General features: G+C 39.8%; 6 protein-coding genes and 1 non-coding gene across 8 annotated transcripts in view; 3 read left to right on the top strand and 4 right to left on the bottom strand.

Annotated features, from left to right (window-relative positions):
- Positions 1-2,265: 2,265 nt before the first annotated feature.
- On the bottom strand, positions 2,266-3,899 carry LOC18009022 (protein SYS1 homolog). Of its 2 annotated transcripts, XM_006389641.2 has the most exons (4): positions 3,791-3,899; positions 3,228-3,703; positions 2,879-3,105; positions 2,384-2,722 (listed from the first exon to the last, which is right to left on the bottom strand). In XM_006389641.2, the coding sequence occupies exons 2-4, from the start codon at positions 3,449-3,451 to the stop codon at positions 2,715-2,717; spliced, it is 459 nt and encodes a 152-aa protein (XP_006389703.1). In that variant the 5' UTR covers positions 3,452-3,703; positions 3,791-3,899; the 3' UTR covers positions 2,384-2,714. The 2 variants fall into 2 exon arrangements, with proteins under 2 accessions (XP_024007621.1, XP_006389703.1); XM_024151853.1 differs by having other exon boundaries at positions 2,266-2,693; positions 3,228-3,873.
- Positions 3,900-3,940: 41 nt separating this feature from the next.
- TRNAR-UCG lies at positions 3,941-4,014 on the top strand. The gene has a single exon. It is a non-coding gene; the product is annotated as a tRNA-Arg (tRNA).
- A 122-nt stretch (positions 4,015-4,136) lies between these two features.
- Positions 4,137-6,234, bottom strand: LOC18008448. Its single transcript, XM_006389642.2, has 3 exons — positions 6,056-6,234; positions 4,631-5,463; positions 4,137-4,548 (listed from the first exon to the last, which is right to left on the bottom strand). Exons 2-3 carry the CDS (start codon positions 5,383-5,385, stop codon positions 4,425-4,427), a joined length of 879 nt encoding a protein of 292 aa, XP_006389704.1. The 5' UTR covers positions 5,386-5,463; positions 6,056-6,234; the 3' UTR covers positions 4,137-4,424.
- Positions 6,235-7,312: 1,078 nt separating this feature from the next.
- On the top strand, positions 7,313-8,632 carry LOC18007803 (transcription repressor OFP14). Its single transcript, XM_006389643.2, has one exon. It carries the CDS (start codon positions 7,489-7,491, stop codon positions 8,428-8,430), a length of 942 nt encoding a protein of 313 aa, XP_006389705.1. The 5' UTR covers positions 7,313-7,488; the 3' UTR covers positions 8,431-8,632.
- LOC18009451 (regulator of telomere elongation helicase 1 homolog) lies at positions 8,592-14,694 on the bottom strand. The gene is made up of 22 exons (XM_006389644.2): positions 14,514-14,694; positions 13,966-14,225; positions 13,726-13,874; positions 13,507-13,588; positions 13,238-13,385; positions 12,905-13,061; positions 12,526-12,809; positions 12,340-12,385; positions 12,011-12,152; positions 11,757-11,911; positions 11,505-11,596; positions 11,326-11,424; positions 11,164-11,232; positions 10,926-11,012; positions 10,712-10,765; positions 10,516-10,646; positions 10,116-10,173; positions 9,935-10,040; positions 9,646-9,702; positions 9,049-9,509; positions 8,810-8,955; positions 8,592-8,727 (listed from the first exon to the last, which is right to left on the bottom strand). Exons 1-22 carry the CDS (start codon positions 14,613-14,615, stop codon positions 8,652-8,654), a joined length of 2,961 nt encoding a protein of 986 aa, XP_006389706.1. The 5' UTR covers positions 14,616-14,694; the 3' UTR covers positions 8,592-8,651.
- A 216-nt stretch (positions 14,695-14,910) lies between these two features.
- Positions 14,911-19,142, bottom strand: LOC18008961 (dnaJ protein ERDJ2A). The gene is made up of 11 exons (XM_006389645.2): positions 19,005-19,142; positions 18,327-18,542; positions 18,135-18,230; positions 17,867-17,987; positions 17,634-17,740; positions 17,330-17,547; positions 17,043-17,220; positions 16,846-16,965; positions 16,500-16,586; positions 16,231-16,341; positions 14,911-15,971 (listed from the first exon to the last, which is right to left on the bottom strand). Exons 2-11 carry the CDS (start codon positions 18,510-18,512, stop codon positions 15,141-15,143), a joined length of 2,055 nt encoding a protein of 684 aa, XP_006389707.1. The 5' UTR covers positions 18,513-18,542; positions 19,005-19,142; the 3' UTR covers positions 14,911-15,140.
- A 1,215-nt stretch (positions 19,143-20,357) lies between these two features.
- The window catches only part of LOC18009013 (heat shock 70 kDa protein 15), a 4,276-nt gene continuing 1,371 nt past the window's right edge, over positions 20,358-23,262 (top strand). Inside the window, 6 exon segments of the mRNA XM_024156653.1 lie at positions 20,358-20,510; positions 21,076-22,298; positions 22,418-22,645; positions 22,723-22,818; positions 23,000-23,186; positions 23,189-23,262. The exon segment at positions 23,189-23,262 is cut by the window's right edge and continues 159 nt beyond it. Coding sequence (XP_024012421.1) covers positions 21,129-22,298; positions 22,418-22,645; positions 22,723-22,818; positions 23,000-23,186; positions 23,189-23,262 — 1,755 coding nt within the window. The 5' untranslated portion in view covers positions 20,358-20,510; positions 21,076-21,128.

The raw sequence follows: 23,262 nt of genomic DNA on the forward strand, positions 1-23,262 counted from the left end.
TGATTACACTAACATATTCACAAGAACGAGTGAGCGTCATAGGTAGATTGAGAAAATAAGAAGAAGAGATCATCAGAAAAACCTTTGAAGAAGGCGTTGGTGATCCAAGGTGGCATCATTTAAGTTGGGAATATAATAATTTATCCGTGGAACATGCTGCAAAAGAAGAACATATATATATATATATATATATATATATATATATATATAGAGAGAGAGAGAGAGAGAGAGAGAGAGAGAGAGAGAGAGAGAGAGAGAGAGAGAGAGAGAGAGAGAGAGAGAGAGCTATATATAGAGAGAGAGGTAAGTATGTAGAAAGGTTTCATTCTGTACCATAAAATCTATAGCGATACTCTTGCATTCGTTGTGAACAGTAGTTGTACGAAAGGGACTAGAACCAAACTTACAGGCAGAGCAAGATTGGAGAGACGTCTGCCTACTGCACCATCTAGTTTAGTGTACTCTTCAGATAACATAAGAGCAATCATCTGATCATCTTCTGTATCCTTTTGACTGCTCCAAGAGGTTGAACTCGAAGAGTCTCCCATGTTTTCTTGTAAAGTAGTAGTTGCTTCAACAGATGAAGAAAGAAATTCTTGTAGTCCTACAATAGGAAGCTGGACCTTACAATATATACTTACAATAGCACTTGGATTTTGTTATTGTTGTTATTATTCACAGCATTCCAGGTTGTATACATTGATAACGTTTATTTTTATGTTTGATAGCACTTTTTTATTAAGCTAAGCTCGTTTATATGACAAAAGAGGAGTAACATAGTTTATTGATATATATAAAGAGTGTTACAAAAAAAGACCTAGATCACAAAGATATACAAGGTTATAATTAGATGACAAGTTCATATATTATAATCACAACACCACAAAAGTAACAATAAAGAAATCAAACCAACTTTGAGAAAAACATCTGGAACCAGAGAAGTGGCTAGTGACCGCGCTTTGCTTTTCATCACGTCGTCATCATCAGAACAAGATGAGGAGTAGACAATTGTGAACAAGAAACCGTGGAAGATGAGGAAGAAACAACAGAGCTGAATGATCTCTCTTTTGATTGAGAAAGTAGATAATTAAAGCCAACTTCATCTTCTAGTATAGTTCATTTCTATGCACCATCAGAATCATTTTCAGGCAAACTTTTCCTTCCAAATCGATACTGGGATGATAAACCTAAAGAGAAAACAAACATCTTTACATATAACCAAGTTAAATTTCGAAGCAGAAAACAAAACTATAAGGAACGCAAAAGAAGGATCCTACCTTGGTTTTGCATTTTGACTTTTGTAGCTTCATGTGGATACACATGAGACACTTGGAACGTGAAAACAAATGTACCATTACTATATAAATTCATAAGAAAGAAACAACTGAGTTTCCGAACCATATTAAGTGTGAGCATATATGACAAAAAAAAAAAGCTCTACTTAACTGGTAGTATCCATCATTGGGTTTAATGGACACCTCAAAATTAAACAAATTATTTTTCCCATTAGGAAATGATATCGAACACGAGCTTGGAAGGTTCAACTCTGAAGTATCTGCAAATGAACTGAAACATTCGAAACTTGAAAAAGAACCCAAAATTTTGAGGGGATTATGCAAGAATATTTACTGTTTTTTTCGTCTGAATATCTATTATAAGGCTGTGGTTGGTAATCAGATGGAAATAACAGCATTACCGGAGAAACTTACAGATGCTGGAGAGTTTGTCTTGGTACTAGACACGTTGGTGGATACAAGATACAATGCGGAGGGGCAGCTAGAGGTCTTAATTTCATGGAAGGATACCTAGTCATGAAGCGACTTGGCTTACAGTTTCTGAGTTTGAATAGCAGTATCCATCATTTGCGCTTGAGGACAAGCTGCATCTCATGGGGGAGGGGGGTATTGATATGTTCAGGAGGGTGTACGTAGGAAGAAGAGAAGAGGTAAATACAGAGTAGAAGGAGAAGTCAATGCTTCTAGTGAGCCGGAGAAACCTCTACTGAATAAAGAGGGTTTACGTTTGGCATTTGACCAGAGACGTAATGAGTCGTATGTTTGGCAATTTCTCTGACATCGTAACAATGGATGCTTCTCTTTGATATCGATACAAATACATATTCAGTTTTACAAGAGTTCCTATCTTCAATCTTATCACATTCTCTTTTCCTTTATAATATGATGTGAAATCTGTGAAAACTTATGTGGAATAATCAATAAAAGTTTTCTTCATCCTTGAGATTGTTCAAGCTTACAAACACCGCCTATTTTGAAGTGTACGAAGATTCCATGGGTGGTATAAGTCATAAGACTACAACACGAGAGTAAGATGAATCATGAATGAATAAGGCGCTAATCGCAACACACAAAGCAATAGTGATTCGAGAGAAGATCAGAAACGTTTAGTAAAAATTCAAAATAAGAGCAAAAGGCAACATCAAAGCAACCACTCAAAACCTATTGGGTCTAATGGTTTTTCATACCAAAAAAAAAAACCAGAAACGTATTCCATTGTCTTAAATTTTGAAATCATTAAAATTGCAGACAGAGTTGGTGCACTAGTGGCAACTCCTTTCGCCAATAATATCCCACAGGACATGCCAACATGGCTGAACTTCTAATCCCCCGATTTCGTCTTTGTACATCACATTTGTTAAGAGTTTTGTTGATCTCTTTTAGAGTCTATGAGTCACCCTGATAACCCACAAAAACAAATCAAACCCCTGCAATAGACAGCCATTTGAAATATGATTTCACGTTAAGCGTAAACAAAGCCATGAGAATGCAGAGAGCATGAAAGTAGAGGTAGACTAGAGATTTAAAGTTCCTGTAGATTGTAGAATCCCAACGGAAACCAGATGAAAGAATGATTATCTTACGTGAATGGAATCGATCCATAGGAATCTCTTGCTGTTCGCGTTTAAAGCACAAGTACTCAGCTAGCAATGCCATTACAGCGAGTCCCGTTCCATTGACAACCCACCATGCCATAGACAAAGGCCATCCTCCATACATGATGCACAAAAAGAGGTGTATGATGTAGAGAGTTGCAGAGAAATCTAAGCATTTCCGTGCTCGTTCCACCACAAATATCATGTACACGGCCCTGAAATAAGTTTCATCACAGCATAGAATAGCAAGCTTGAGGATAATGAAAAGTAATAGAGAGAAACAAAAGCAAAAAAAAAAAAAAAAAAGAGACAAAAAGTCAGGTGAATTGGTTCTAACCCTGCGAGTGAAGCGAAGAAGAATGAGGCAATAACACACCAACCGGTGAGGGTTGAAGTAGTGAGTGTAGCGTAATCGAAGAAGTAGACAAGACTGAGGCGAGGAACGCGAAGGCCAAGAAAAAGCATCATGAAGAGTCCTAGAGTGAGATAGTAAGAGCACTGAAGGCAAATGATCTGCCCAACAATAAGCCAAGGGTCCCATACTGCTGTGCCATAGAACATGGCTCCACAGCGCGAAAGAGAAAGCAAACAAAGAAAAAAGTGTCGCTCACACAAATCCCCTGGGGATCGATATTCGGATCTCCAGATCGCTTGATAACGCAGGAATTCTTTTGTACAAGTTGATAACGCAGAAATTACGCATCCGAAAACAATTTATACACTAAATTCCCAGATCGTCCAAATCCTAATCGTGGATTCACCGAGCTAGACGAAATTCTAAGAGACGATGAAATGCATAACCCGAAAACGCACCTGCGAATTGATATACAGATTCTAGATTGGTAACTTGGCAAAATGGAAGTAGGAAACCGGATTCGAGACTTGAAAGGAAGATCAAACCGGATTCGCAGAATCGGCAGAGCACGAACGCCAGATCGATTAATTAACTCAACTGGAAATCAACCAAGCAATTTTGCAGAGAGAGAGGGAGATTGCTCCGAGCGTCCACAAACAAAACAAGTCAATTACAGGATATTAACATGCAGGAGAGACCGCATAGCGCAGTGGATTAGCGCGTTTGACTTCGGATCAAAAGGTCGTGGGTTCGACTCCCACTGTGGTCGATTCTATTTTTGTTTTTCTTTCCATTTTTGTCCCTTGCATGTACCGCACGATAGAAACCTCATTCATAACTCATTCTATACATCGCATTAGTCGGTAGGGAGTCAGTAAACAACTGAGACAGAATGCAAGATGTTTCCATCAAATGATGATAACTAAAGTATCTAACAAGTAACACAACACAATCGTACAAAGTTGCAAATAGAAAAGAAGAAAAAAAAAACACAGGATGAGCCGGGGCATCAGGCCACAGCAAAAACCCACCCGAATTATTGAGCACACAAAAATCCCCAAACCTAATAGCCTAACGATACAACACTAGAACTCACACTCACACTCACACTCACACTCGGGAGCCCAAAAGGCCACTGCATCTATGAGAGAAAACAAAACAAAAAAAACTCAGCCTCTCTCATGAGCTAAGAGGCATTGCCAGAGGAAACAGATCCTCGTTGCAACTTGATCCAAGCGATGATATGTCCAAAGAATCTTCTTCAACACCGGCCTTCTCAGTTTCCTTTTCTGCTGAAGCCTCGCTGTTGACGGAAATAAATAAATGTCAGAAATTGTTATTTCCAAGAAAAGACAGCAGATTTCTTCTCTAAGTTTGAGCCACACCTGTGAATATGAATGGTGTGAAAATCTTGAGGTTGCCGGCTAAAAGAATCACCAGGCAGAGAATCGGCTTCCGGTTCTTCGATTTCTTTCAAATCTTTGGGATCACAATCCAGGATGCAATCACCGAATATATGAGTTGTTTTTGGGTTTGGCCCATGAGAAATAATACATGTATAATCCTCAGAGAGTGCCATCTCACGGGCAGAGAGAGAACGAGAGTAAGCTTGGGTGGGGATAATATCCATAGGAGATGAGCTTGATCTCCTCGGGGAGTTATGGTCCTCCGCAACAATAGTGTCCCAGATTGGGTCACACGGCTGAGGATGAATGTCTTGCGCACCAGACAATGGAGGCACAGCATAGTTCTTGGGCAACGAATAGGATTTAAGACAAGGATCAAACAGTTGAGTGGAAAGCTTGGCCTTGATGACCTTGATTTGAGGGGCGAGCACGATGTTCTCCCTTCTGAATGAATCATCCTCATCGCCTTTTCCGATGCTGGAGCATAGAACAGACAGCCCAACTTTGTCACAAACCCATTTGTTCCGGTGGCCAAATCTGGGAGCAGGAGACCTGGGGCTAAAGAAGCCACCAAAGTTTGCAAAATCAAGGGGAGAAGTAGGGCTTCTCCCCGCATCAGAGTCTTTAGCTCCAAATCCCACAAAGAAGCTAAAGAGTGGGGGGGCGCTGCTGCTAATGTGTTTGAGATCCACTAACTCAGACGTGTCTGAGGAGTCCGGATCAGCCTCAGCCATTCCAAATCAATTTAAGCTGATTGAGAATGAATTTTGAATTTTCTTTCCCCTGGCTGGACGATTCACAACAAGTCATTCCTATAAAACACACATGAATTTTCTCATTCACAAGTCAAACAGAGACAAAAGGGAAACAAAACAATAAGTTGTCGATAGCAAAACAGTACTTGAATCTGCAGGTTCAAAAATGGCATCTAATGTAAGATTTTTTTTTAAAGATTATCCAAGAACTGAGCCTACCACTAATCAGTAGACGGTAGACCCATCTCTCGGAACACATTCGATTCAATCCACTGAGAAGAGCTCATGCGCAAAAACAATTCATGGTTCAAAGACCTAAATCCAACAAAAAGAATGAACCTGGACATTCTAACGAATAACGGAAAAAAAAAAACCCGCGACCAACGGTAGAAATTAATCAGATAACTTTCAAATCAAACCCCCCCCCCCCCCCACATGTGTAATCCCAGTCCAGAGACAGAAAATCTGTTTCTAATCGATGATCATATAAATCACACAAATGGATGGATATCAACGAGTGTAGAATCAAATGTAAAGTGAAGAACACTGAAACCCCAAGAAAACGGTCCGAAAAATAGCGGTTGAAATTATCAAAGTAGTTTCAAATCAAAAGACGACTTGGATCATCAGAAGAGTCAAAAGCATATACCATTGCTGCTTCATCAATTTAGAGGAAATCCAAATGCAGGTGCTCGTTCTTACAAGCTGAAGAAGAAAATAAATTGAAGACGAAATTTGGGGCTTCCTCTCGTCGTTATCTTCTCTCTTTCTCTCTCTTATTATTGTTTTGGTACTGTGATTTTTAAGAAGCAAAGAAAGAGAGAGAATACGGTACAAGGGTCGTATCGTTTACATAATAATATTAAACTGATTTTTCCTTTTTAGATTTTTATTTCTCAAGGAAAACAAAAGGTTAAATCAAATCAATATTATTATAATGCCACATTCACACACACACCCGAAGGAACGCGAAAGAGAATCGTGTTGCCCATTATCCAATAAGGCATGACCAAAATCAAACAATCTTTTTTCTCTTACTTTTTATTTTTATTTTTTAGTTTTCATTCCAGAAAAACAAATTTTTTATTTGATAAATAAATAACTAATACTACAATAATTTACATTAACTAATACTAAAATCATTTACATGGTTACATTGTAGAATGTAAATAAGCTTTCTCTTATGGATTCGATTAAAGTTTTGATGGAAAGGAAGCTTCAAGAAATAGAACTAGAATGATTGATTCTATGAATACATGGAAACTAAGTTTTGCGAATATTTTTTTAAAGTAGTTTATCAAAATTTCAATTAAAATATTTTATTACTTAATAATAAATTAAATAAAATTTTAGATTTAAACCATGTGTAAGACGCGCCTCGATTAGCAAAGCTGCGTCATTGTCTCAAGCGCAAAGATGATTTTGACCTTCCGAAGTCTCAGAAGCGATGTGGGAGGAATACACGCCCCGCATCTTGAGCCTCAGAAATTTTGGGCCTCCGAATATCGAAGCCCATAACAATTTTGTTTGTTTCTCTAATTTGTTTGTTTTGTTTCTACGGTAAAAGAAAACAAAACAAAAAAAAAATCGAAAGCAGATTTGTTTTTTCACTCACACTATTTAAGATGCTAGTATTTCCAACGATACCTTTAACGGTGTTGAAGTTTGACCGATTGGTTCAAATAAATAATAGATCTGCGGCCACTAAAGTATTAAGTCATCAACGCGTACGAGTCTGTGTAAATTAGAAGCGGATTAGTTTCACTTCCAATAGAAAGCAATTACTATTCAACCATGCATTCAATGCAGAATCTGGAAACTTATGGGAACAGATTTAACAGCAACAAATACAAGAAAAAACTTCCCATTAATGACGTTACCCACTTCATAGATACAACGTAAAGCGTTGAACAGTTTCAGATTGACCAACCCCTCCCTCTTAATTCTTACATCGAATCTCCAGAATTGGTAAAAAAAAATCTCAGCAATATCATATCCGTTGTTTGCAAAAATTGAAATGTTGAATTTGTAGAGGGGAAATCAATCGAGAACATTCGCAAGGAGAAAAAAAAAAAAAAAAAAATGCCAAACCCATTGCAGAAATCGCTGCATGGTTACCTGTCAAAGATCAAACGAGAGACAGGGAAGCTGCAACTGTCGTCGTCGAATTCACTGTCATCCTCGAAGAAGTGGGTGCTTGCTGGCTGTAAGCATCCCAAGAAGCTCTCCTTCTCCTCCTTCAAGCACAGGCGACGCAGCAGCAAGACCAGATTCAACGACGACCACGTTTACCAGGATACCACCGGTCACGCCGCCACCTTGTCCGACATTGATCGTTTCCTCGAGGAAAACTTCAAATCCCTCTGCATCAGAGATGGCGACGAGGAGGACGAGGGTGAACGGATGACCAAAAAGAAGGAGAAAAGGGAGTCCTCAGAGGACGACGAAACAGATGATGATGATGATGATGATGATGATGATGATGATGAAAAAGACGAGTATCGTCACAGATTCGAGAGGACATGGGGACCGGCCGTCTACGACTCACCAAAACTGCCAGATGCGCCGGATCGGCAGAGAACAGAGAGACTATCTCCACCGCCAGGATCATCGGAGGGTAGGCCTAGCATGGACACAACGTCCACATCGGAGGAGAGACAGTCGAGGCCGTCCAACCCATCCACCTTGGTGCTGCCGGAGAACTGCATCGCGGTGCTGAGATACACGGCGGAGCCTCAGGAGGATTTCAGGCTGTCGATGGTGGAGATGATGGAGTCCAAGTTAGGGACGCGGGAAACAGAGGTGGACTGGGACCTGATGGAAGAGCTGCTCTTCTGCTATCTCGATCTCAACGACAAAAAATCACACAGGTTCATACTCAGCGCTTTCGTGGATCTCATCATCACTCTCCGCGAGAAGGAGAAGAGGATCACCAGGAAAGGCCTGGCGAGGTCGCTCAGTACTCGCGCCGCCAGGGAGAGGCTGAGGAAAAGGATGATCATGAGCGACGCCTTTAGAAACTAACTAGTGTCAATTCCATTTTTCTCTGTTGCAACTGAACAAAAAAAAAAATGTTATTTTCATTCCTTTCTTCTTAGCCTCTACACTACAGTAATGGCTATTAGTGTTACTGTTACAAAAGATGAAAAGAATCAAGTGTGAGAGCAACAATGTCCACTATAAAAAAAAAAAATATATATATATATATATAAAGGGACAAATCATCTAAGCATATATAAAAGAGATCAGGCTTCTCTTTTCCTCGTTATGATGCATTGCTCATATGCAGGACGATACTTTGCTGGCACAAAGTCCCTGAATCTGTTTTCAAACGAGGCAGAGATACATATTAGAGGCTGTTGCACACACAAAAGCTGGTGAAAGGCAATTACAGTTTAATTACCCCATGAGAAGATGATCTCTCTCTGTCCCACAAAACAGTTGCACAATGGACTGTATCACGTTTGCTAATTTAAGCTCCTTCTTCTTCAATGCTTGCATGTATCCAATGAACTTGTTATATTCTTCTGTGTTGAGCTTTTCTTTGACCTAGAGTAAGATCACCAGTGCATCACTTCCTATGGGAACAAATAACTTGATATACAAAAGAGAAAACATGAAAAGATGAGCGTGGGATCTAACTTGACTCAAAAATGCAGATGCACTTGCTTCCTTGTTATCAGCACCTCCATTCCCTTTCTCTTTCGACACTGAGGACGATGCACTTCCCTGACTCTCTGGAACCTTTCGCTTTTTTACTAGCCCCATTGTGTTGAAACAGGTGCTCGATGCAAACTTTTCTGTTTCACAGTTCTGCTTCTCACAGTTGTCGCATTCTAGATCAACTACTTCACATTTCCTCTCTACCAGAGTATCCTCGTCATTTAGGTCAACTAATTTAGTCTTCCGTGAAGAACAAGCCTGCATAACATCACCCTTTACAATGCGAGGCATCTTGCCCTTACGTTGTAGGATGGTTAGGCCTTTCCATTTAACACTATTTCCATCATGCTCTGAGGCTGAAGCCCGATTTGCAGGAGGAAATGCTTCTAGTCTACTCAACTCATTTCGCGCAACCCCAACCTTCATCACATAACTATTACCTGTACAAGATCAAATACCCAAAACCAAAATTGCAACATAGAGTGTTGACGTTAGATTCACATTATAACCATGTACCAAAGCCAGAAGGAAAACATGATTTCTAACCCCGATAATGAAGGAAAATGAATCACTGACCAGAGGTTGGTGTAGGAGCATCCTTGGTTGACTCCTTTGGTAGCAATGTTGTTGAAACTGTATCGGAAAATATTTGGCTTTCATTGGATGTCAAACATATACTTGTCAATAGAGAAAAAAAAAACGAAGTTCTTGTGGATACATGATAAGCAATTATATAATTCCCAGATACCCAAACGCAGCCCAAAGTCGCTAATCACAGGGAAAGAAACAGGACAGGAGATAATAGGGCAGGCTAAGAAATGGAAACGCCAAATGGAAGGTATCGTTTGGCTGCAAGATGCATTACCTAAATTGTTCTCTTGTTCTGTTACAAGCCTTGCAGGACAATTTGATCTTTCACTCCGAAAAAACCGAGCAAGGTCAGCAATGACCTCTCCATATCTAGAGTAGCACTGCAAAACCGATGTACCCAGAAACAAACTTAGTCTCCACAAAAAGGAGAGGTGAGACAGAGCAGAAACATATACCTTGACATACGGTCGTATCCAAAGTGATATCTTGGACTGCTGGGACGGCTGTTCAAATCTGTCAACAATAGCCAATTACAAAATAGTCAGAACAAAACGAGGATGAATATATTTTACCCAAGATCGAGCACTGTTTCTTGTCTACCTGACGATTACAATAAGCAAGTAAAGTTCAGAAAAAGAATGTCATAGACCATATCAGCCAAAAGCAATGTCAAATAATGAGCATACGCCTCAAGGCTAAAATTGGCAGTGCCTTAACTTCAAGATTTCATGCGCTATCTAAATTCCAAAAACAAGAGGCCTACATCTTTATATACATCATGCCTGCAATATATACCCGAAAAAACGTTCTTGCAGGAAGCTAGACAAAAAGAGACCATGGATAGCATGAACAAACCTGTCATCACAGAAAATAATAGCTCCATAATCATGGCGATGGCGGATTACACGTCCAATTGCCTGATTCACAGCCCGTGCGGCTTCTTGACTGTACCACATGCTTCCAGATAGAAGCGTTGATCTTGGAAACTAAGAAAATGTAAAAGGTATCATAAACCTTGTTGAGTCAAGAACCGAATAAATATTGAACTCACCTTGACATCCGCAAATTGTGATTGTTCATCCAGAAACTCTCGTTTCAGTTTAACCTGTTTTACAAATGGGTTATTAATGCTGGAATGCAAGTAGCAGCATAAGATTAAAAGCTATGCAGCAGACGAAGAGCATGTAGAAAAGAAAGATAGCAATTTAGCTCGTGAGCCTAAATAAATTTTGAGAACAAAACAGTGAAGGATAGAGTAAACAAACCCTAGGATCAGTCACCCTGGCATAAGGTAACCCAGTAATGACAACAGCTCTGCCAGCGCCGTCAGCAAAATCCAGTCCTTCACTGACCTGACAACACATCAGAGACCAGCCGTACTGAAACTTATATAACTAGTAACCTCGTATTTCTTGTACCAGCATTCTCATACAGAAAATATGGATATTCAGGATATCATTTATGACAGAGACGAACATTTCAAGCAGGTTGAAGACAACATACCTTTCCGCGACAAACGGCAAAAAATACCGCACCCGAGATTGATCTGTCTTGCAATTTTTCTGAAAAGTCCTACCATGAAAAAAAATAACAAGTCAGGATTAAGTAGTCATATGCTGTCTTTTGGCAACAAAAGAACATTAATCAGAGGCATCTGTTGCACACCTGCATTGCTGCAGGAAAGAGGGAAGAATCTTTAGGCTCAATGACAGGTTTCTTCAGTTTGCAGATTCTTTCCCATATTGTCATTGAGTTCCTGTGACACTGAATGATGAAGAAACGGTATGTTTTCAAGCTAAAGAGTATCAAATTTTCATACTCAGATAAAATTTACAAGGCCATACCCCATCTTTCCAAAATGCAATGCAACGATCCATAAGGTAATACGAAGGGAAAAATATCAGCAGTCCATCAGGCACGACACGAGAAAAGTTAACTGCAAGGCAAAAACTTATACTAATCAACTCATAACAATAAGGACAGCAGATTCAAATTTTAGACGACCTCCCAATTCTAGATTTCGGCTCACACATCAGAAATTCAGAATGATACATTCAGGCCACCCAAAATGAACAACCTAATAACAAACCACTTACCAATAGCATTCCCAAGTTCTTGTTTGTACTCAGGTACATCACGATGGCGGTAGCTAGAATTAAGAACACACCCTGATGGACCAGTACTAACAACTCCAGCCCATAGCTGAGTTGAGGATATAACATGGGGATTCTCCAACCGAACAGGAAAGTCTCTGCATTTTCGACAAAAAAAAAAACATGTTTCCATCATATGCTGCGGGAGAAGGCAGCTAGAGAAGAATGGTGGGAGAAAACCATAGCGATTTACTCACAATTTTAGTTCTTGAGCCAATGAATCCATGGGAGACAAGGTCCCCGATGTTAAAATGATAGACCCAACACCTTTTTTTGCTATGTCCTGCATGGTAATCCCAGGATTGAAACACCACCAGCTAAGCGTTCTTGATACCTTGCCTACAAATTAATCATTCATTTATTTTATCCAAAGTTGTGATTATTTTGCCAAGAAAACACAGTTTTCACAGGGAGAGCAGATTACAAAATGAAGATTATTATTATTTCAATTTAGCAAACTGGTGCTTCTGTTATTGCTTTAGTAATCCAGCATCTTATTGTTTTTAAGGTTATAGACGAACCCTACCTTTTATGACATCCGTAGAATTTTGCTCAAGCTCTTGTACATGAACCTAGCAAAGAACGAAAGTGAACGATATGCGTAAAAAAAGGGGTTTCTGAAAATGAGATAGCACAAGAGAGAGATAAATATCTTTTCAACTTGATTATAAATTCGAAACGGAATGTAAAGAGCAGTTTGCTTAAAACTTACACGATAAACATCTGCATGGTTACTTCCATTTTCTCTAAAGATCAGTTTAAGCATGTCGACAATGATTTCTAGTTTGCTTCCAGCGTTGGTCGCTGTTCGTTGTTTCTCCTCATCCAGGAGCATTGCAGCCTCCTCGACTGTACCAATAAGTTTAGGAGCAGTTTCGTGAGTGATGTTAAGGCTTTTAAGCATTTCGTATATGTAAGGCCCAGGCTTGGTAAATCCCTCCTCCCTTTTCGGAATTGGTACTTTAGATATCAGCTCCTGCAACTTTAGAAGAAGTCCTGCAAGAGAAAACAACGCATAGATGAGGACAGACATGTCAGTTCATTCAAGTATAAAAGATCTATGGACTCACAGTCAAGGCCCCAAGTTTAACCTTTAAGTATGGCAAAATTCTCAGGGTTCATGGATCCATCATTTAATGAACCCCTTCTTGCTGACGCAAGTTCTACACATTCTTGTGCCTCGGAAATGCAAGCCGATAAAAGCACAGAAGGAAGGTCAAATGAAGCTGAGTCTGCGCATAAACTTTCCTGCGAATATTTAAAAGATAGTTAATGTTGCGAAATCTGAGAGCAGTATAATCATTTGGTGATAGGATAACCTGGAAAATAGAGAAAGTAGAACAAAACCCCAAGAAAGGGAGAGTTTATGATGAACAAATGCACACAGAATAAAATGATGTGTAGAACATCGATATTCCCCTTACTAGATTGTGAGCTTCATCAAAAATCAGGACGCTATTATTCCAGTTGACCTTCAAATACTTTCTATACGCATTGCTGATCAAGTAGTTGTAAGGTGCAAATAATATGTCCACGTCCTTGTGAATCTCTCTTGTGATATAATATGGGCATCTGCAGAATACAAATATGGTACAGATGGAACAACCCAGCAGCGTAAGAGAACATCTGGATAACGAGAAAGAAAAAAATATGTTGAAGAAGCAAAAAAAAAAAAAAAAAGAGGGGAACTTACGGTCCAGAATCTTTCCCAATATTGACCAAATCCTCGATGTCAACTGGTTCGTCGCCAATATGAGGGTTATGCTTCAAATAATCTAAAAAAGATTCATGGCAAGGCAAAATAGTGATGGTAAACACGAAGGCTATATATAGTTGTTTCACGTTGAAATGTGGTAATAGGCAGGCCCAGGTCATTTTAGAGCACAGTGGTAGTCCGAATAAAGAACAGTACCTGGAACCCGGTTGAAATGGTTACATTGGCGTTTTCCACGCTTTTTGCAAAGGTACTGACATGCATTTGTCAGCGCCTTTCCTCGGAGTGAATTCACTTCCTCATTAACGCATAATTGCTCACGTGATCCTAGCACAAGCATCTTAGGCCTAATATTTGTTGAGATACAGATATATAATGAGAAGAGAAGAATTTAACAAATAAATGCTAATGAGGGCACGCATCGAATGCGGTCTGAACCTGTAGCTACATCTTTTTAGTTCTTTAATCACTTGGCGGAGCTGACTATGAGTCCGAGACGCATAAACAATGGTAGGAAAACCTCCTCCTCCAACAGATTGAGACACTTGCTCGTCTGAATCAGTCCAAGGAAACTCAGAGTTGTTCCGATCCTTACGGGTTGAGAAACTGCCAAGACTCTTTCTCCAGGCTAGGGTGGCACAGAGAAGACAAAGAGTTTTACCAGTTCCAGTAGGACTCTCCAAAAGCGCGTGACATTTCTGTAGCATCGTCAGGAGACAGAGACTATTAGTGGAAGAGAAAAAGCATCACAAGTATAAACCAGACATTAGGTGAAGCATAGCTTCATTTTCCCGTCAAGCTAAACCAAAACCGTGAGTGATTGTGGAACCCTAGTCAGTAAATGCGAGACAAAAGGTCGAATCAATAGAAAGAACAGAACGCGGAACCCTAGTCAACAAGTGGGAGTCAAAAGAGTCGAGAAAGCGATATGAATTCGGGAACAACTATATGAAACAACAAAAGCGAAGATCAACAGTGAAACCCACGTTTTGAAGAGACTCGATTACTCTGTCCATGTAAATGATCTGAGAAGGGTATGCCTCGAATGGGAAATCAACATCGATTCCTCTGATGCTGTAAATGGGCATTTTGTTTTGTCTCACTCTGGTCGGTCGGATTGATTTCCAGAACACAGCGGCTTGTGAGAGAAGACGAAGAAGCGAGACAACTATCCCCGCCCAAGGGAAAGGAGAAGACGCCGCTCTTCTGATTTTCCCGCCTTTTAGGGCATGCGGGCTTCCTATCACTGACCCTTTTGAAGCCCAGCCCATTCGCTCTAACCCATATTAATATGTCAAAAATGCCCAAAACCTTTATAAGTTCTGGTGATGTGTATTTCTTTTTGCACACAAACAATATTTTGTACGTAGTAAATATGGGAAGTGCAGTGAATTGAGTCGTCGTACTTTGCTTGGGAGCCAATTACAGTTTTCTTCGAGTTACGTTTTCTCTGCCTAGTCGGTTCTTAAGAAAAGTGAAGAGAAAAAGAAAAAAAAAAACTAGAAACAAGAGGAGCCAATGAGTGTGTCAAAACTTTGAAAAGACTAGGAAATTCGGCAGAGTCTTTCCAATAAACTATTGTATTGGGATCAAATGTAACTCTCCTTTCTGCTTCACTCTTCCTCCGATCCTGACTCTTCCGAACTCGACTCCTTTTTAACTGTCCCATTGGCCTTCTTCGACCCTCTCTTCTCATCCACATCTTTCTTGTCATCCTCATCTTCGCTGTATTCACTCTCGTAATCATCGTATTCCTCCTCTTCAATCTCATCTTCCTCCTCCATACCTTCTTCTGCAATCGCACCCTCATCTGAAACCAGTCCACGTGTCCCAGCCCGGGTTCTTTTCAAGACTTTGACTTTCAGTGATGTCTTTTTGTCACACCCGATCCATGTGTCGCACAGGCAGAAGCAAGTTAAGTTGTATGTACCCTCTGAGGGTGCTTGGAGTTTACCCATTACCAGTCTTGATCCACCTTTAACCTTCTCAATGGCTTCTCTCACTGCATCGTTTGTTTCCTTCACGCCAGCTCCCGAACCTTCCATTGTCTCACTGATGGTTTTCGATGCAGCCGTTATGGCTCCACCTTCGTCCATGAAGCTAACCTTCTGAGAGAACCAGACGTTGTTCGACACTGAATCCGCTAGGAGAACCCAGTAGTTTTCCTCCTTGTGGAAAGGGAAGTAGGGTGCGTGAGGAAGAGCGCCTATGAGCCCATTGGGTCGTTTCAGGGTGACCCAAGCTTGAAGGGTCACAATGTCTCCCTCTTGGATACCCTCTTCGCCTTCTGTTTCACATGTTATGTCCATTGTCAGAGACGGCATCATCTCTAGTACCTTCTCAATGTCCTCAACGTCAGTTGCTGACAAACCCGCTACCTGGGTTAGCAGTTCAGAACGGTCTTCCAAGCCCATTTCTTGAAGCTCCTGGAATGATTTAACCTTCTGAAAATAGGAGAAACAATTGGCACGCTTAACAAGACAAAAAAAAAAGATACGGTGAACGGTAAACTAAAATGGTCGCTTGTATGTTTCTTTCAAATATACATTTAAGTGAACCCACCTCAACCGACACTGCTACTTATTGGAGAGCAGATATCGAGAAGATGTTCTCAAGAAATTTGAGCGAAAAAGGCACATGATATGTTATTGCAAGTCACTAAAAATACTACAGCACGTGACACCTTTGAAAGTACTAATATACCTTTCGTGCTATCTTTTTAACGACAGCGTCACTGAAATGAGGGAGTTGCAAAAAAGGCGAAATTCCTTCTGACGAAACTCCAGAAGGCTTCCTTGCACTGAGGGGAACAGCCTGCAATTTTGAAATTTTTAGTTAATCTTCCTCAACAGCAACCTTAAGCCACTTCTTGACTTTCTCGAAGAAGTAGATCTTGTGGGGGACAAGACATACAGAAATGAAAGCTCAGAAAAGATTTTTTTTTAAAAAAGGTACAGAGAGCAATATAATACCTGAACAATGCATTGAGAAAGCTCAACTACTCCGACTGCAGGTCTCAGCCATCCATGCCCTTGGGCAGTGCGTGGTAGAACAGCCATCTGCAGGAAACTTACAATATTATAATGGAGGAGTGGTTAAGAAAACCATTATAAAAGTGTAACCAAAAACATATCAATATCTACACGAGCCAAGATAATCCAATATCCAGAGGGGCATCCCTTTGGCATGTTAACCTAGATATTATTATCTTTTAAAAGTTTGCTTCGACTTTCCCTTCTGTAGAGGAAAAATCTCTCTTCTCAAATAATTATTCAATCAGAAAGTGTGCTATTAAAATAGAGAATAGAGTCAATAGACCTTTAATAATTCTTCAAGGAGGCGAGGTGCAAGCTCTAGCACACGCCTGAAATCACCCTGCAGGGCTGGAGACAAGACTGCTGATTCACGAGTTAACTGGGCCTGTATCAATAGCTCCGTCTGTTCACAAAAATGAAAACCCGAGCATTTCAGTCGATCAATCGGCAAAACTTAGCTTGCTTAATTCAAAAGATAACCTTCACTATGGCAGGATGCTGTTTCCAAAACTTAGCTTGCTCTTGCTTCATGTTCTTCAGGTCCAAATTTAGCTCACTCCTGACAGACATAAAGAGCTTCTGCAGAGGTTCATCATCAGTTCTACGAACCGGAATCTCCATGTACTCAGCTGCCTTAGTAAAAACTTCCATAACTTTGCTGAAAAATGAAGATTTCCAAACATATCATCCAAACAAACAGAAACACAGCCTATTTTTTAATGCACCTACGGTATAACTCGGAAGTATATGTGTATAAGTGAAAATACCTTGGCGCCAAAGAGGGTTTCATTAGATAATAATATGCGGAAAGAGTTTGATGCATGACATAGTTGCCGGTATACTTTGATGACCTCGAGAGATATATAACAGCAACCACAAGGGGCAAGAGAATACAAACACCAACTATCCACAGCAATAATATCCCACCGGAAGCTCCATCTATGTCTAGGAGGAACTGAGGAAGAGCAATGCCCATTTGAAAACCCTGTATCACATTACAATATTTTAGTTTCAATAGGCTTGTCAATGAGATGGGAGCCTATGCCGCAGGAATATGCGATATATCTATACCTGTCTGCCATCCGGATGACCATACTTTTCAAAGTTTTCACGGGATACGGGATCAGTCAAAGCCTGGTATGCTTTAGATATGGACTCCACAAAATATTTATTGGCCTCTGCAGAGTTGAACACACAGATCAACATACGCACATAGAAGAAAAATGTGTCAACAGCTGCAAACATAATTCCGTAATGATTAAAAGGGAAGAACTATCAACGAGGAGACCAGAAAGCATGTCGACCTGGATCTGGATTTTTATCAGGATGGTATTGAATCGACAGCTTTCTATACGCTTTCTTTATTTCTGAATCTGATACTCCAGGTTCCAATCCAAGTATACTGAATGGGTCAAAAACTTGAGTCTGTACTACCACCCAATAAAGCAAATAAGCAAGTAGATTTTGTTAATACAAGTGTTACATCCAAGTTACAAAATTCTTGACATCATGCAATCATATCAAGGTAACATAATAATCTGGGTTTTAGAAAGCATATGAGGAGAAGATTACCTCACGGCTCATGTTCTTCGTGTAATAAATCAAGAAAATCACCACGACCCATAGTAGCACAAGTGTCAAGTTGCTCCATGTAGAGAAGTTAGAGATCTGCAGAGAAAGTCTCAACAGGTTAAGAGGTTTCGAACATGCAATGAAGCTATAAAAACAGAGTATCAACATTGACCAAGTTCAGTGGAAACTTACCTTTTTATATAAGGATCTCTTATATTTCCCTGAGCGATCACACTCAAGGCACTGACAGTGAATGCTCCTTTGTTTCTTGGAGACAGCACGGCTTAACTTCACCATGGTATAAGGTACCAGTGGAATTGCCATTATCGTCAAAATAAAAATGGGAAACAATGCGCTATTCTCTTCTGACGCCGCCATCTTTGGACCCTGGAGTCCTAATCAGGGGTTCTGCAGGAAAAGCTCTATCAGAATCTGACATCTAAAAGCTAAAGGAATTGAAGGAGACAAAATTTCCATGTCTTGCAATTATATCAGGACTGGATCTGAGGATATGCAAACAGTGCGCTGCATAAGGCACTGAAATTAGGGTTTCTACGTCACGGTGATCAACTAGACGACACAATTAGATCCCCACTTACCTAGGTAAAGTTTCTACAGTACAACGAGAACAATTAGGCCTATCAACTCGTGCAATTTGAGATCGACACAAAATTAGAAAAGTGAGAAAAGTAACGTTTACAAACGAAACCACGGGAAAGAAGCAAAAGCAATTCTTGTTCTAAGAGCAAATCGAAGAAGCCTACCAGAGATGAAATCAAAGAAGCCTACCAGAGATGAAATCGAAGAAGCCTACCAGAGAGGCAGAGAGGGAAATCGAAGAAGTTACAAAGAGCAAATCAAGAAGCTTACCTGATACGATCAAATCGTAAGGAGAAGGGAGCTTACGAGAGAGATCGCGCTGCAGATCGGCGAAGCGCAACAAACAGCGTTGCAGTTTTTTTTTTTTTTGCTTCTTTCTCTGATTGGTGAGCTCTTACTAGCTTAACCTTCTCAATTAAAATCCCTTTATTATATTATTTTTCTCGCAGTTTACAGGATTTGTCTCTCTATTTCTTTTCACAGGCAATTTATTTGTCAAAAACACACCCGCAAATCTTACCGTAAAAAACATACACACACATTTCTACAGAAAAGCATGATCGACAAAAAAATAATTATAACAAAATAAAAGAAATAAATAGTTAAAAACAACAATAGAAAGAAAATTAGCAAAATAATCACCGTTTGTGTTAGACTATTAATTATGTTATTGCTATTTACTTTTTCTTCATTTTTCGTTCCAAATAGCATTTCTTTCTCATCATTTTTCTTTTTCATGTTATCATAAAAATTCATGATTAATTATTTATTTTTTCACGTTACTATAAGAATTTATGATTATGAGAACATACTATGTTGTCTTTGATGGATGAGGAATTCTTCAAGGAATAAGAACATTTCTCTCATAATGAGGCTCCTATCTCAAGCTACCATATACACAAAGTAAACTCTACTTTTCGAAAAGATAATAATAATAACTACTAGATTTGTTGTGCGAAAGAGTTTTCAAAGTAAATTTAGTCATTTGATTTTTAATAGTTTTCTTCAGAAATGAGAATGAAGAAAACTTTAGGATAAAGGGTTTGAATGGTGACGTGAAGAGGTGCGGTTTTTTAGTAAAATTGTGAATTCCACTTATATGTCACCATTCAATAACTTTTACCAAAATGAAGTGCGTTTTTTGTTTTCTGCTTTTTTATTAAAATAATAATATAATACATCAGTTTTGTGATAAAAAGGTAAAAACGCTTTGCATAGTAATACCGCATTTATTTAGGTGTGTTTTGAAATATTAAGTGCGTTTTTCAATTTTAAAAAAATCTTTTTTAAAAAAAAAAGTAGACATCTTAATTTTGTTAAAAAATACAGTTTTATTCAAAAATATTAATTTTGTTTTTAAAAAATATCTAATAATATTAATTTGCATTGTTTATTATCTTATTTCACCAATCAAATATTATTGTGTACCGCTAATTATATAAAAACCGTACTTGTTGTGCAAATATATTTTCCCGCACGTACTGCAGTTAAACCGTATCATATTTTAAAACCGCTTTTTTTGTACAATAAAAAACGGTGTTAGCATTCGAAACCAAAAACTTAAGTAAATAAAAAAGCGAGGATACAAAAATATAAAGGAAAAGAAAACGGGGGAGATGAAAAAGAAAAAAAAAGGAGAAGAAAATTCGAGACGAACCCTGTGGTGCCTGCTCCTTCTCTAATAAACCCCTCTCTTCTTTTCTTTTCACACCTCTTGCTCTTCATTTTCTGCTGCGACCCAGATTAGGTAGAAGCTTCCAGAATCTCGCGATCCAGGTTTGATTCCGATTCCCTTCTCTTTAAGTTAAAAATAATTAGGGGCGGATCTTCTAGATCCGAAGCTCCTCTTTCTCGTAGATGTGATTTTTTTTTTCTCTCTCTCTTTTTAAGGAATGATGCATTTGTACGAGTACGTCAATGGCTCGCAGGTTTCCTTCCCGGATTACTGGTTTTTGAATTTGACTCTGGTTTCGCTGTTTTAACTAATATCCGCTGCGGATTTGTCTTGGGAAATCACCAGCTTCTGCTGGTGTAATGTATTGTTGGTTTGAATCCAAACTGGTGGTTTGAATTTACGTTCAGAGTGTTGGCGGATTCTTATTATAAGGCCGCCTAGGTATCCAATTAGCTTCCTATAGATTTCTGATTTATTTCGGCTTTGAAAGCAGTTTCATATACATGACACTTAGTGGAGCATGTTAATGTAATTTTTTTTATTCTGTTCATTAAGATAGTTAAGGGTACCTGAGTTTGTTCTGTTATCTTTTTAGCTGAAGAAGGTCCGTTATAGATCATCACTTATGATCGCTATTGTAATCTGATATTTCTATTTATTGACCAGGTTGCTATCAGATACTCCAGAGGGTCTAGTGTTCAAGAAAACAAAGCCTGAAAATGAGTGTGGTTGGTTTTGATTTTGGAAACGAGAATTGCCTTGTTGCTGTTGCAAGGCAAAGAGGTATCGACGTTGTGCTTAATGATGAGTCAAATCGTGAGACTCCGGCTATTATATGCTTTGGTGAGAAGCAACGGTTCATCGGGACTGCTGGAGCTGCTTCAACCATGATGAACCCCAAAAATTCCATATCCCAAATCAAGCGTCTCGTTGGTCGCCAGTTCTCCGACCCTGAGCTGCAAAGGGATATCAAATCTCTGCCCTTTTCTGTCACGGAAGGTCCTGATGGCTATCCTATGATCCATGCTAGGTATTTGGGAGAGATGAGAGCCTTTACCCCCACTCAGGTCATGGGAATGATGTTGTCTAATTTGAAAGGTATTGCTGAGAAGAACATGAATGCAGCAGTGGTGGACTGCTGTATTGGTATTCCTGTTTACTTCACCGACCTCCAGCGAAGGGCTGTTCTGGATGCTGCAACTATTGCCGGCCTGCATCCTTTGCGCTTGATCCATGAGACAACAGCAACAGCTTTGGCATATGGTATTTATAAGACAGATTTGCCAGAGAATGAACAGCTCAATGTCGCATTCATTGACATTGGGCATGCAAGCATGCAAGTCTGCATTGCAGGCTTCAAAAAAGGACAGCTCAAAATCTTGTCTCATGCCTTTGATCGCTCGCTTGGGGGGAGGGACTTTGATGAAGCTCTTTTCCATCATTTTGCTGCTAAGTTTAAGGAGGAGTACAAGATTGATGTCTCCCAGAATGCCAAGGCTTGTCTCAGGCTCCGGGCTGCGTGCGAGAAGCTGAAAAAGGTTCTTAGCGAAAATCCTGTGGCACCATTGAATATTGAGTGTTTGATGGATGAAAAAGACGTTAGGGGTGTCATAAAGAGGGAAGAGTTTGAAGAGATCAGCATCCCGATTTTGGAGCGTGTTAAGAGGCCTCTACAGAAAGCTCTCTCTGACGCGGGCCTTGCAGTTGAAGATGTACACATGGTCGAGGTTGTTGGCTCTGGCTCTCGTGTCCCGGCTATGATCAAGATCTTAACTGAGTTTTTTGGTAAGGAGCCCAGGCGTACAATGAATGCCAGTGAATGTGTGTCAAGGGGATGTGCCTTGCAGTGTGCCATTCTCAGTCCGACCTTTAAAGTTCGCGAATTCCAGGTGATGGGTGCATATCTATGCTTAAGGAAGTGTGGATTTTTCGTCTACTTATAAGCAGCCCGAGAACTGCTGTACATCAAGTTATCTAACCAGTCTTATTATGTATTTTTTCTATTAAGGTTCATGAGAGCTTCCCCTTCTCAATCTCGCTGGCGTGGAAAGGAGCAGCTGTTGATTCTCAAAATGGAGGCGCTGAGAAGCAGCAGAGCACCATTGTTTTTCCCAAAGGAAATCCCATTCCTAGTGTCAAGGCTCTAACGTTTTATCGTTCTGGAACATTCTCTGTTGATGTGCAGTATGGTGATGTGACCGAGTTGCAAGCACCTCCAAAAATCAGCACGTACACGGTTTGATCTTTCTCCAGTGTCATGACTACTCAAGACTGCAGCGCTCTTGTTTCTCATGGTTGATCTCCTTTCTGTAGATTGGTCCCTTCCAGTCATCAAAAGGCGAGAGAGCAAAGCTTAAAGTGAAAGTGAGATTGAACCTGCATGGAATTGTCTCAGTTGAATCGGCAACAGTAAGTTTTTGTTGCTATATTATAACTATTGTGATCATCTAACACAATGGGTTCTTTAGGTGATTTATTTAAAGACTCATTCTCTTGAATAATTACATATTGATCATTCAGAGCCGTGCCTTCCCTTACGAACTTGTAGATCCTTTAAGTTATGCTAATTTGTTTTCTCCCATCATTGCAGCTTTTGGAAGAGGAAGAAGTTGAAGTGCCGGTGTCAAAAGAACAACCGGAGGAAACTATTAAGATTGACAGTGACAAAGCTACTGCTGAGGCAGCTCCTGCTTCTGGTGACTCTGATGTAAACATGCAGGACGCCAAGGAAAGTAGTGATGCAGCTGGTACTGACAATGGTGTTCCTGACTCTGCTGATAGCCGGTGCAAATGGAAACTGATGCAAAGGCTAGATTCTCCACTGAACTGATGGTGCTTGCTATATACAGGTTC

Source organism: Eutrema salsugineum, unplaced genomic scaffold (assembly GCF_000478725.1).
Source record: "Eutrema salsugineum unplaced genomic scaffold, Eutsalg1_0 scaffold_9, whole genome shotgun sequence".
NCBI classification, from domain to species: Eukaryota; Viridiplantae; Streptophyta; class Magnoliopsida; order Brassicales; family Brassicaceae; genus Eutrema; species Eutrema salsugineum.

Coding starts and splice junctions, on each gene's coding strand:
- LOC18007803 (XM_006389643.2), top strand. CDS start 7,489: ATGCCAAACCCATTGCAGAAATCGCTGCATGGTTACCTGTCAAAGATC.
- LOC18009022 (XM_006389641.2), bottom strand. CDS start 3,451: ATGTTCTATGGCACAGCAGTATGGGACCCTTGGCTTATTGTTGGGCAG. Junction 3,106..3,227: donor TTCTTCGCTTCACTCGCAGG/GTTAGAACCAAT, acceptor AACTTATTTCAG/GGCCGTGTACATGATATTTG.
- LOC18008448 (XM_006389642.2), bottom strand. CDS start 5,385: ATGGCTGAGGCTGATCCGGACTCCTCAGACACGTCTGAGTTAGTGGAT. Junction 4,549..4,630: donor CACACCATTCATATTCACAG/GTGTGGCTCAAA, acceptor TTCCGTCAACAG/CGAGGCTTCAGCAGAAAAGG.
- LOC18009451 (XM_006389644.2), bottom strand. CDS start 14,615: ATGCCCATTTACAGCATCAGAGGAATCGATGTTGATTTCCCATTCGAG. Junction 14,226..14,513: donor TAATCGAGTCTCTTCAAAAC/GTGGGTTTCACT, acceptor ACGATGCTACAG/AAATGTCACGCGCTTTTGGA. Junction 9,510..9,645: donor TGCTCCTACACCAACCTCTG/GTCAGTGATTCA, acceptor GATCTTGTACAG/GTAATAGTTATGTGATGAAG.
- LOC18008961 (XM_006389645.2), bottom strand. CDS start 18,512: ATGGCGGCGTCAGAAGAGAATAGCGCATTGTTTCCCATTTTTATTTTG. Junction 17,221..17,329: donor AAACCCTCTTTGGCGCCAAG/GTATTTTCACTT, acceptor TTCATTTTTCAG/CAAAGTTATGGAAGTTTTTA. Junction 16,587..16,845: donor TCCTTGAAGAATTATTAAAG/GTCTATTGACTC, acceptor AGTTTCCTGCAG/ATGGCTGTTCTACCACGCAC.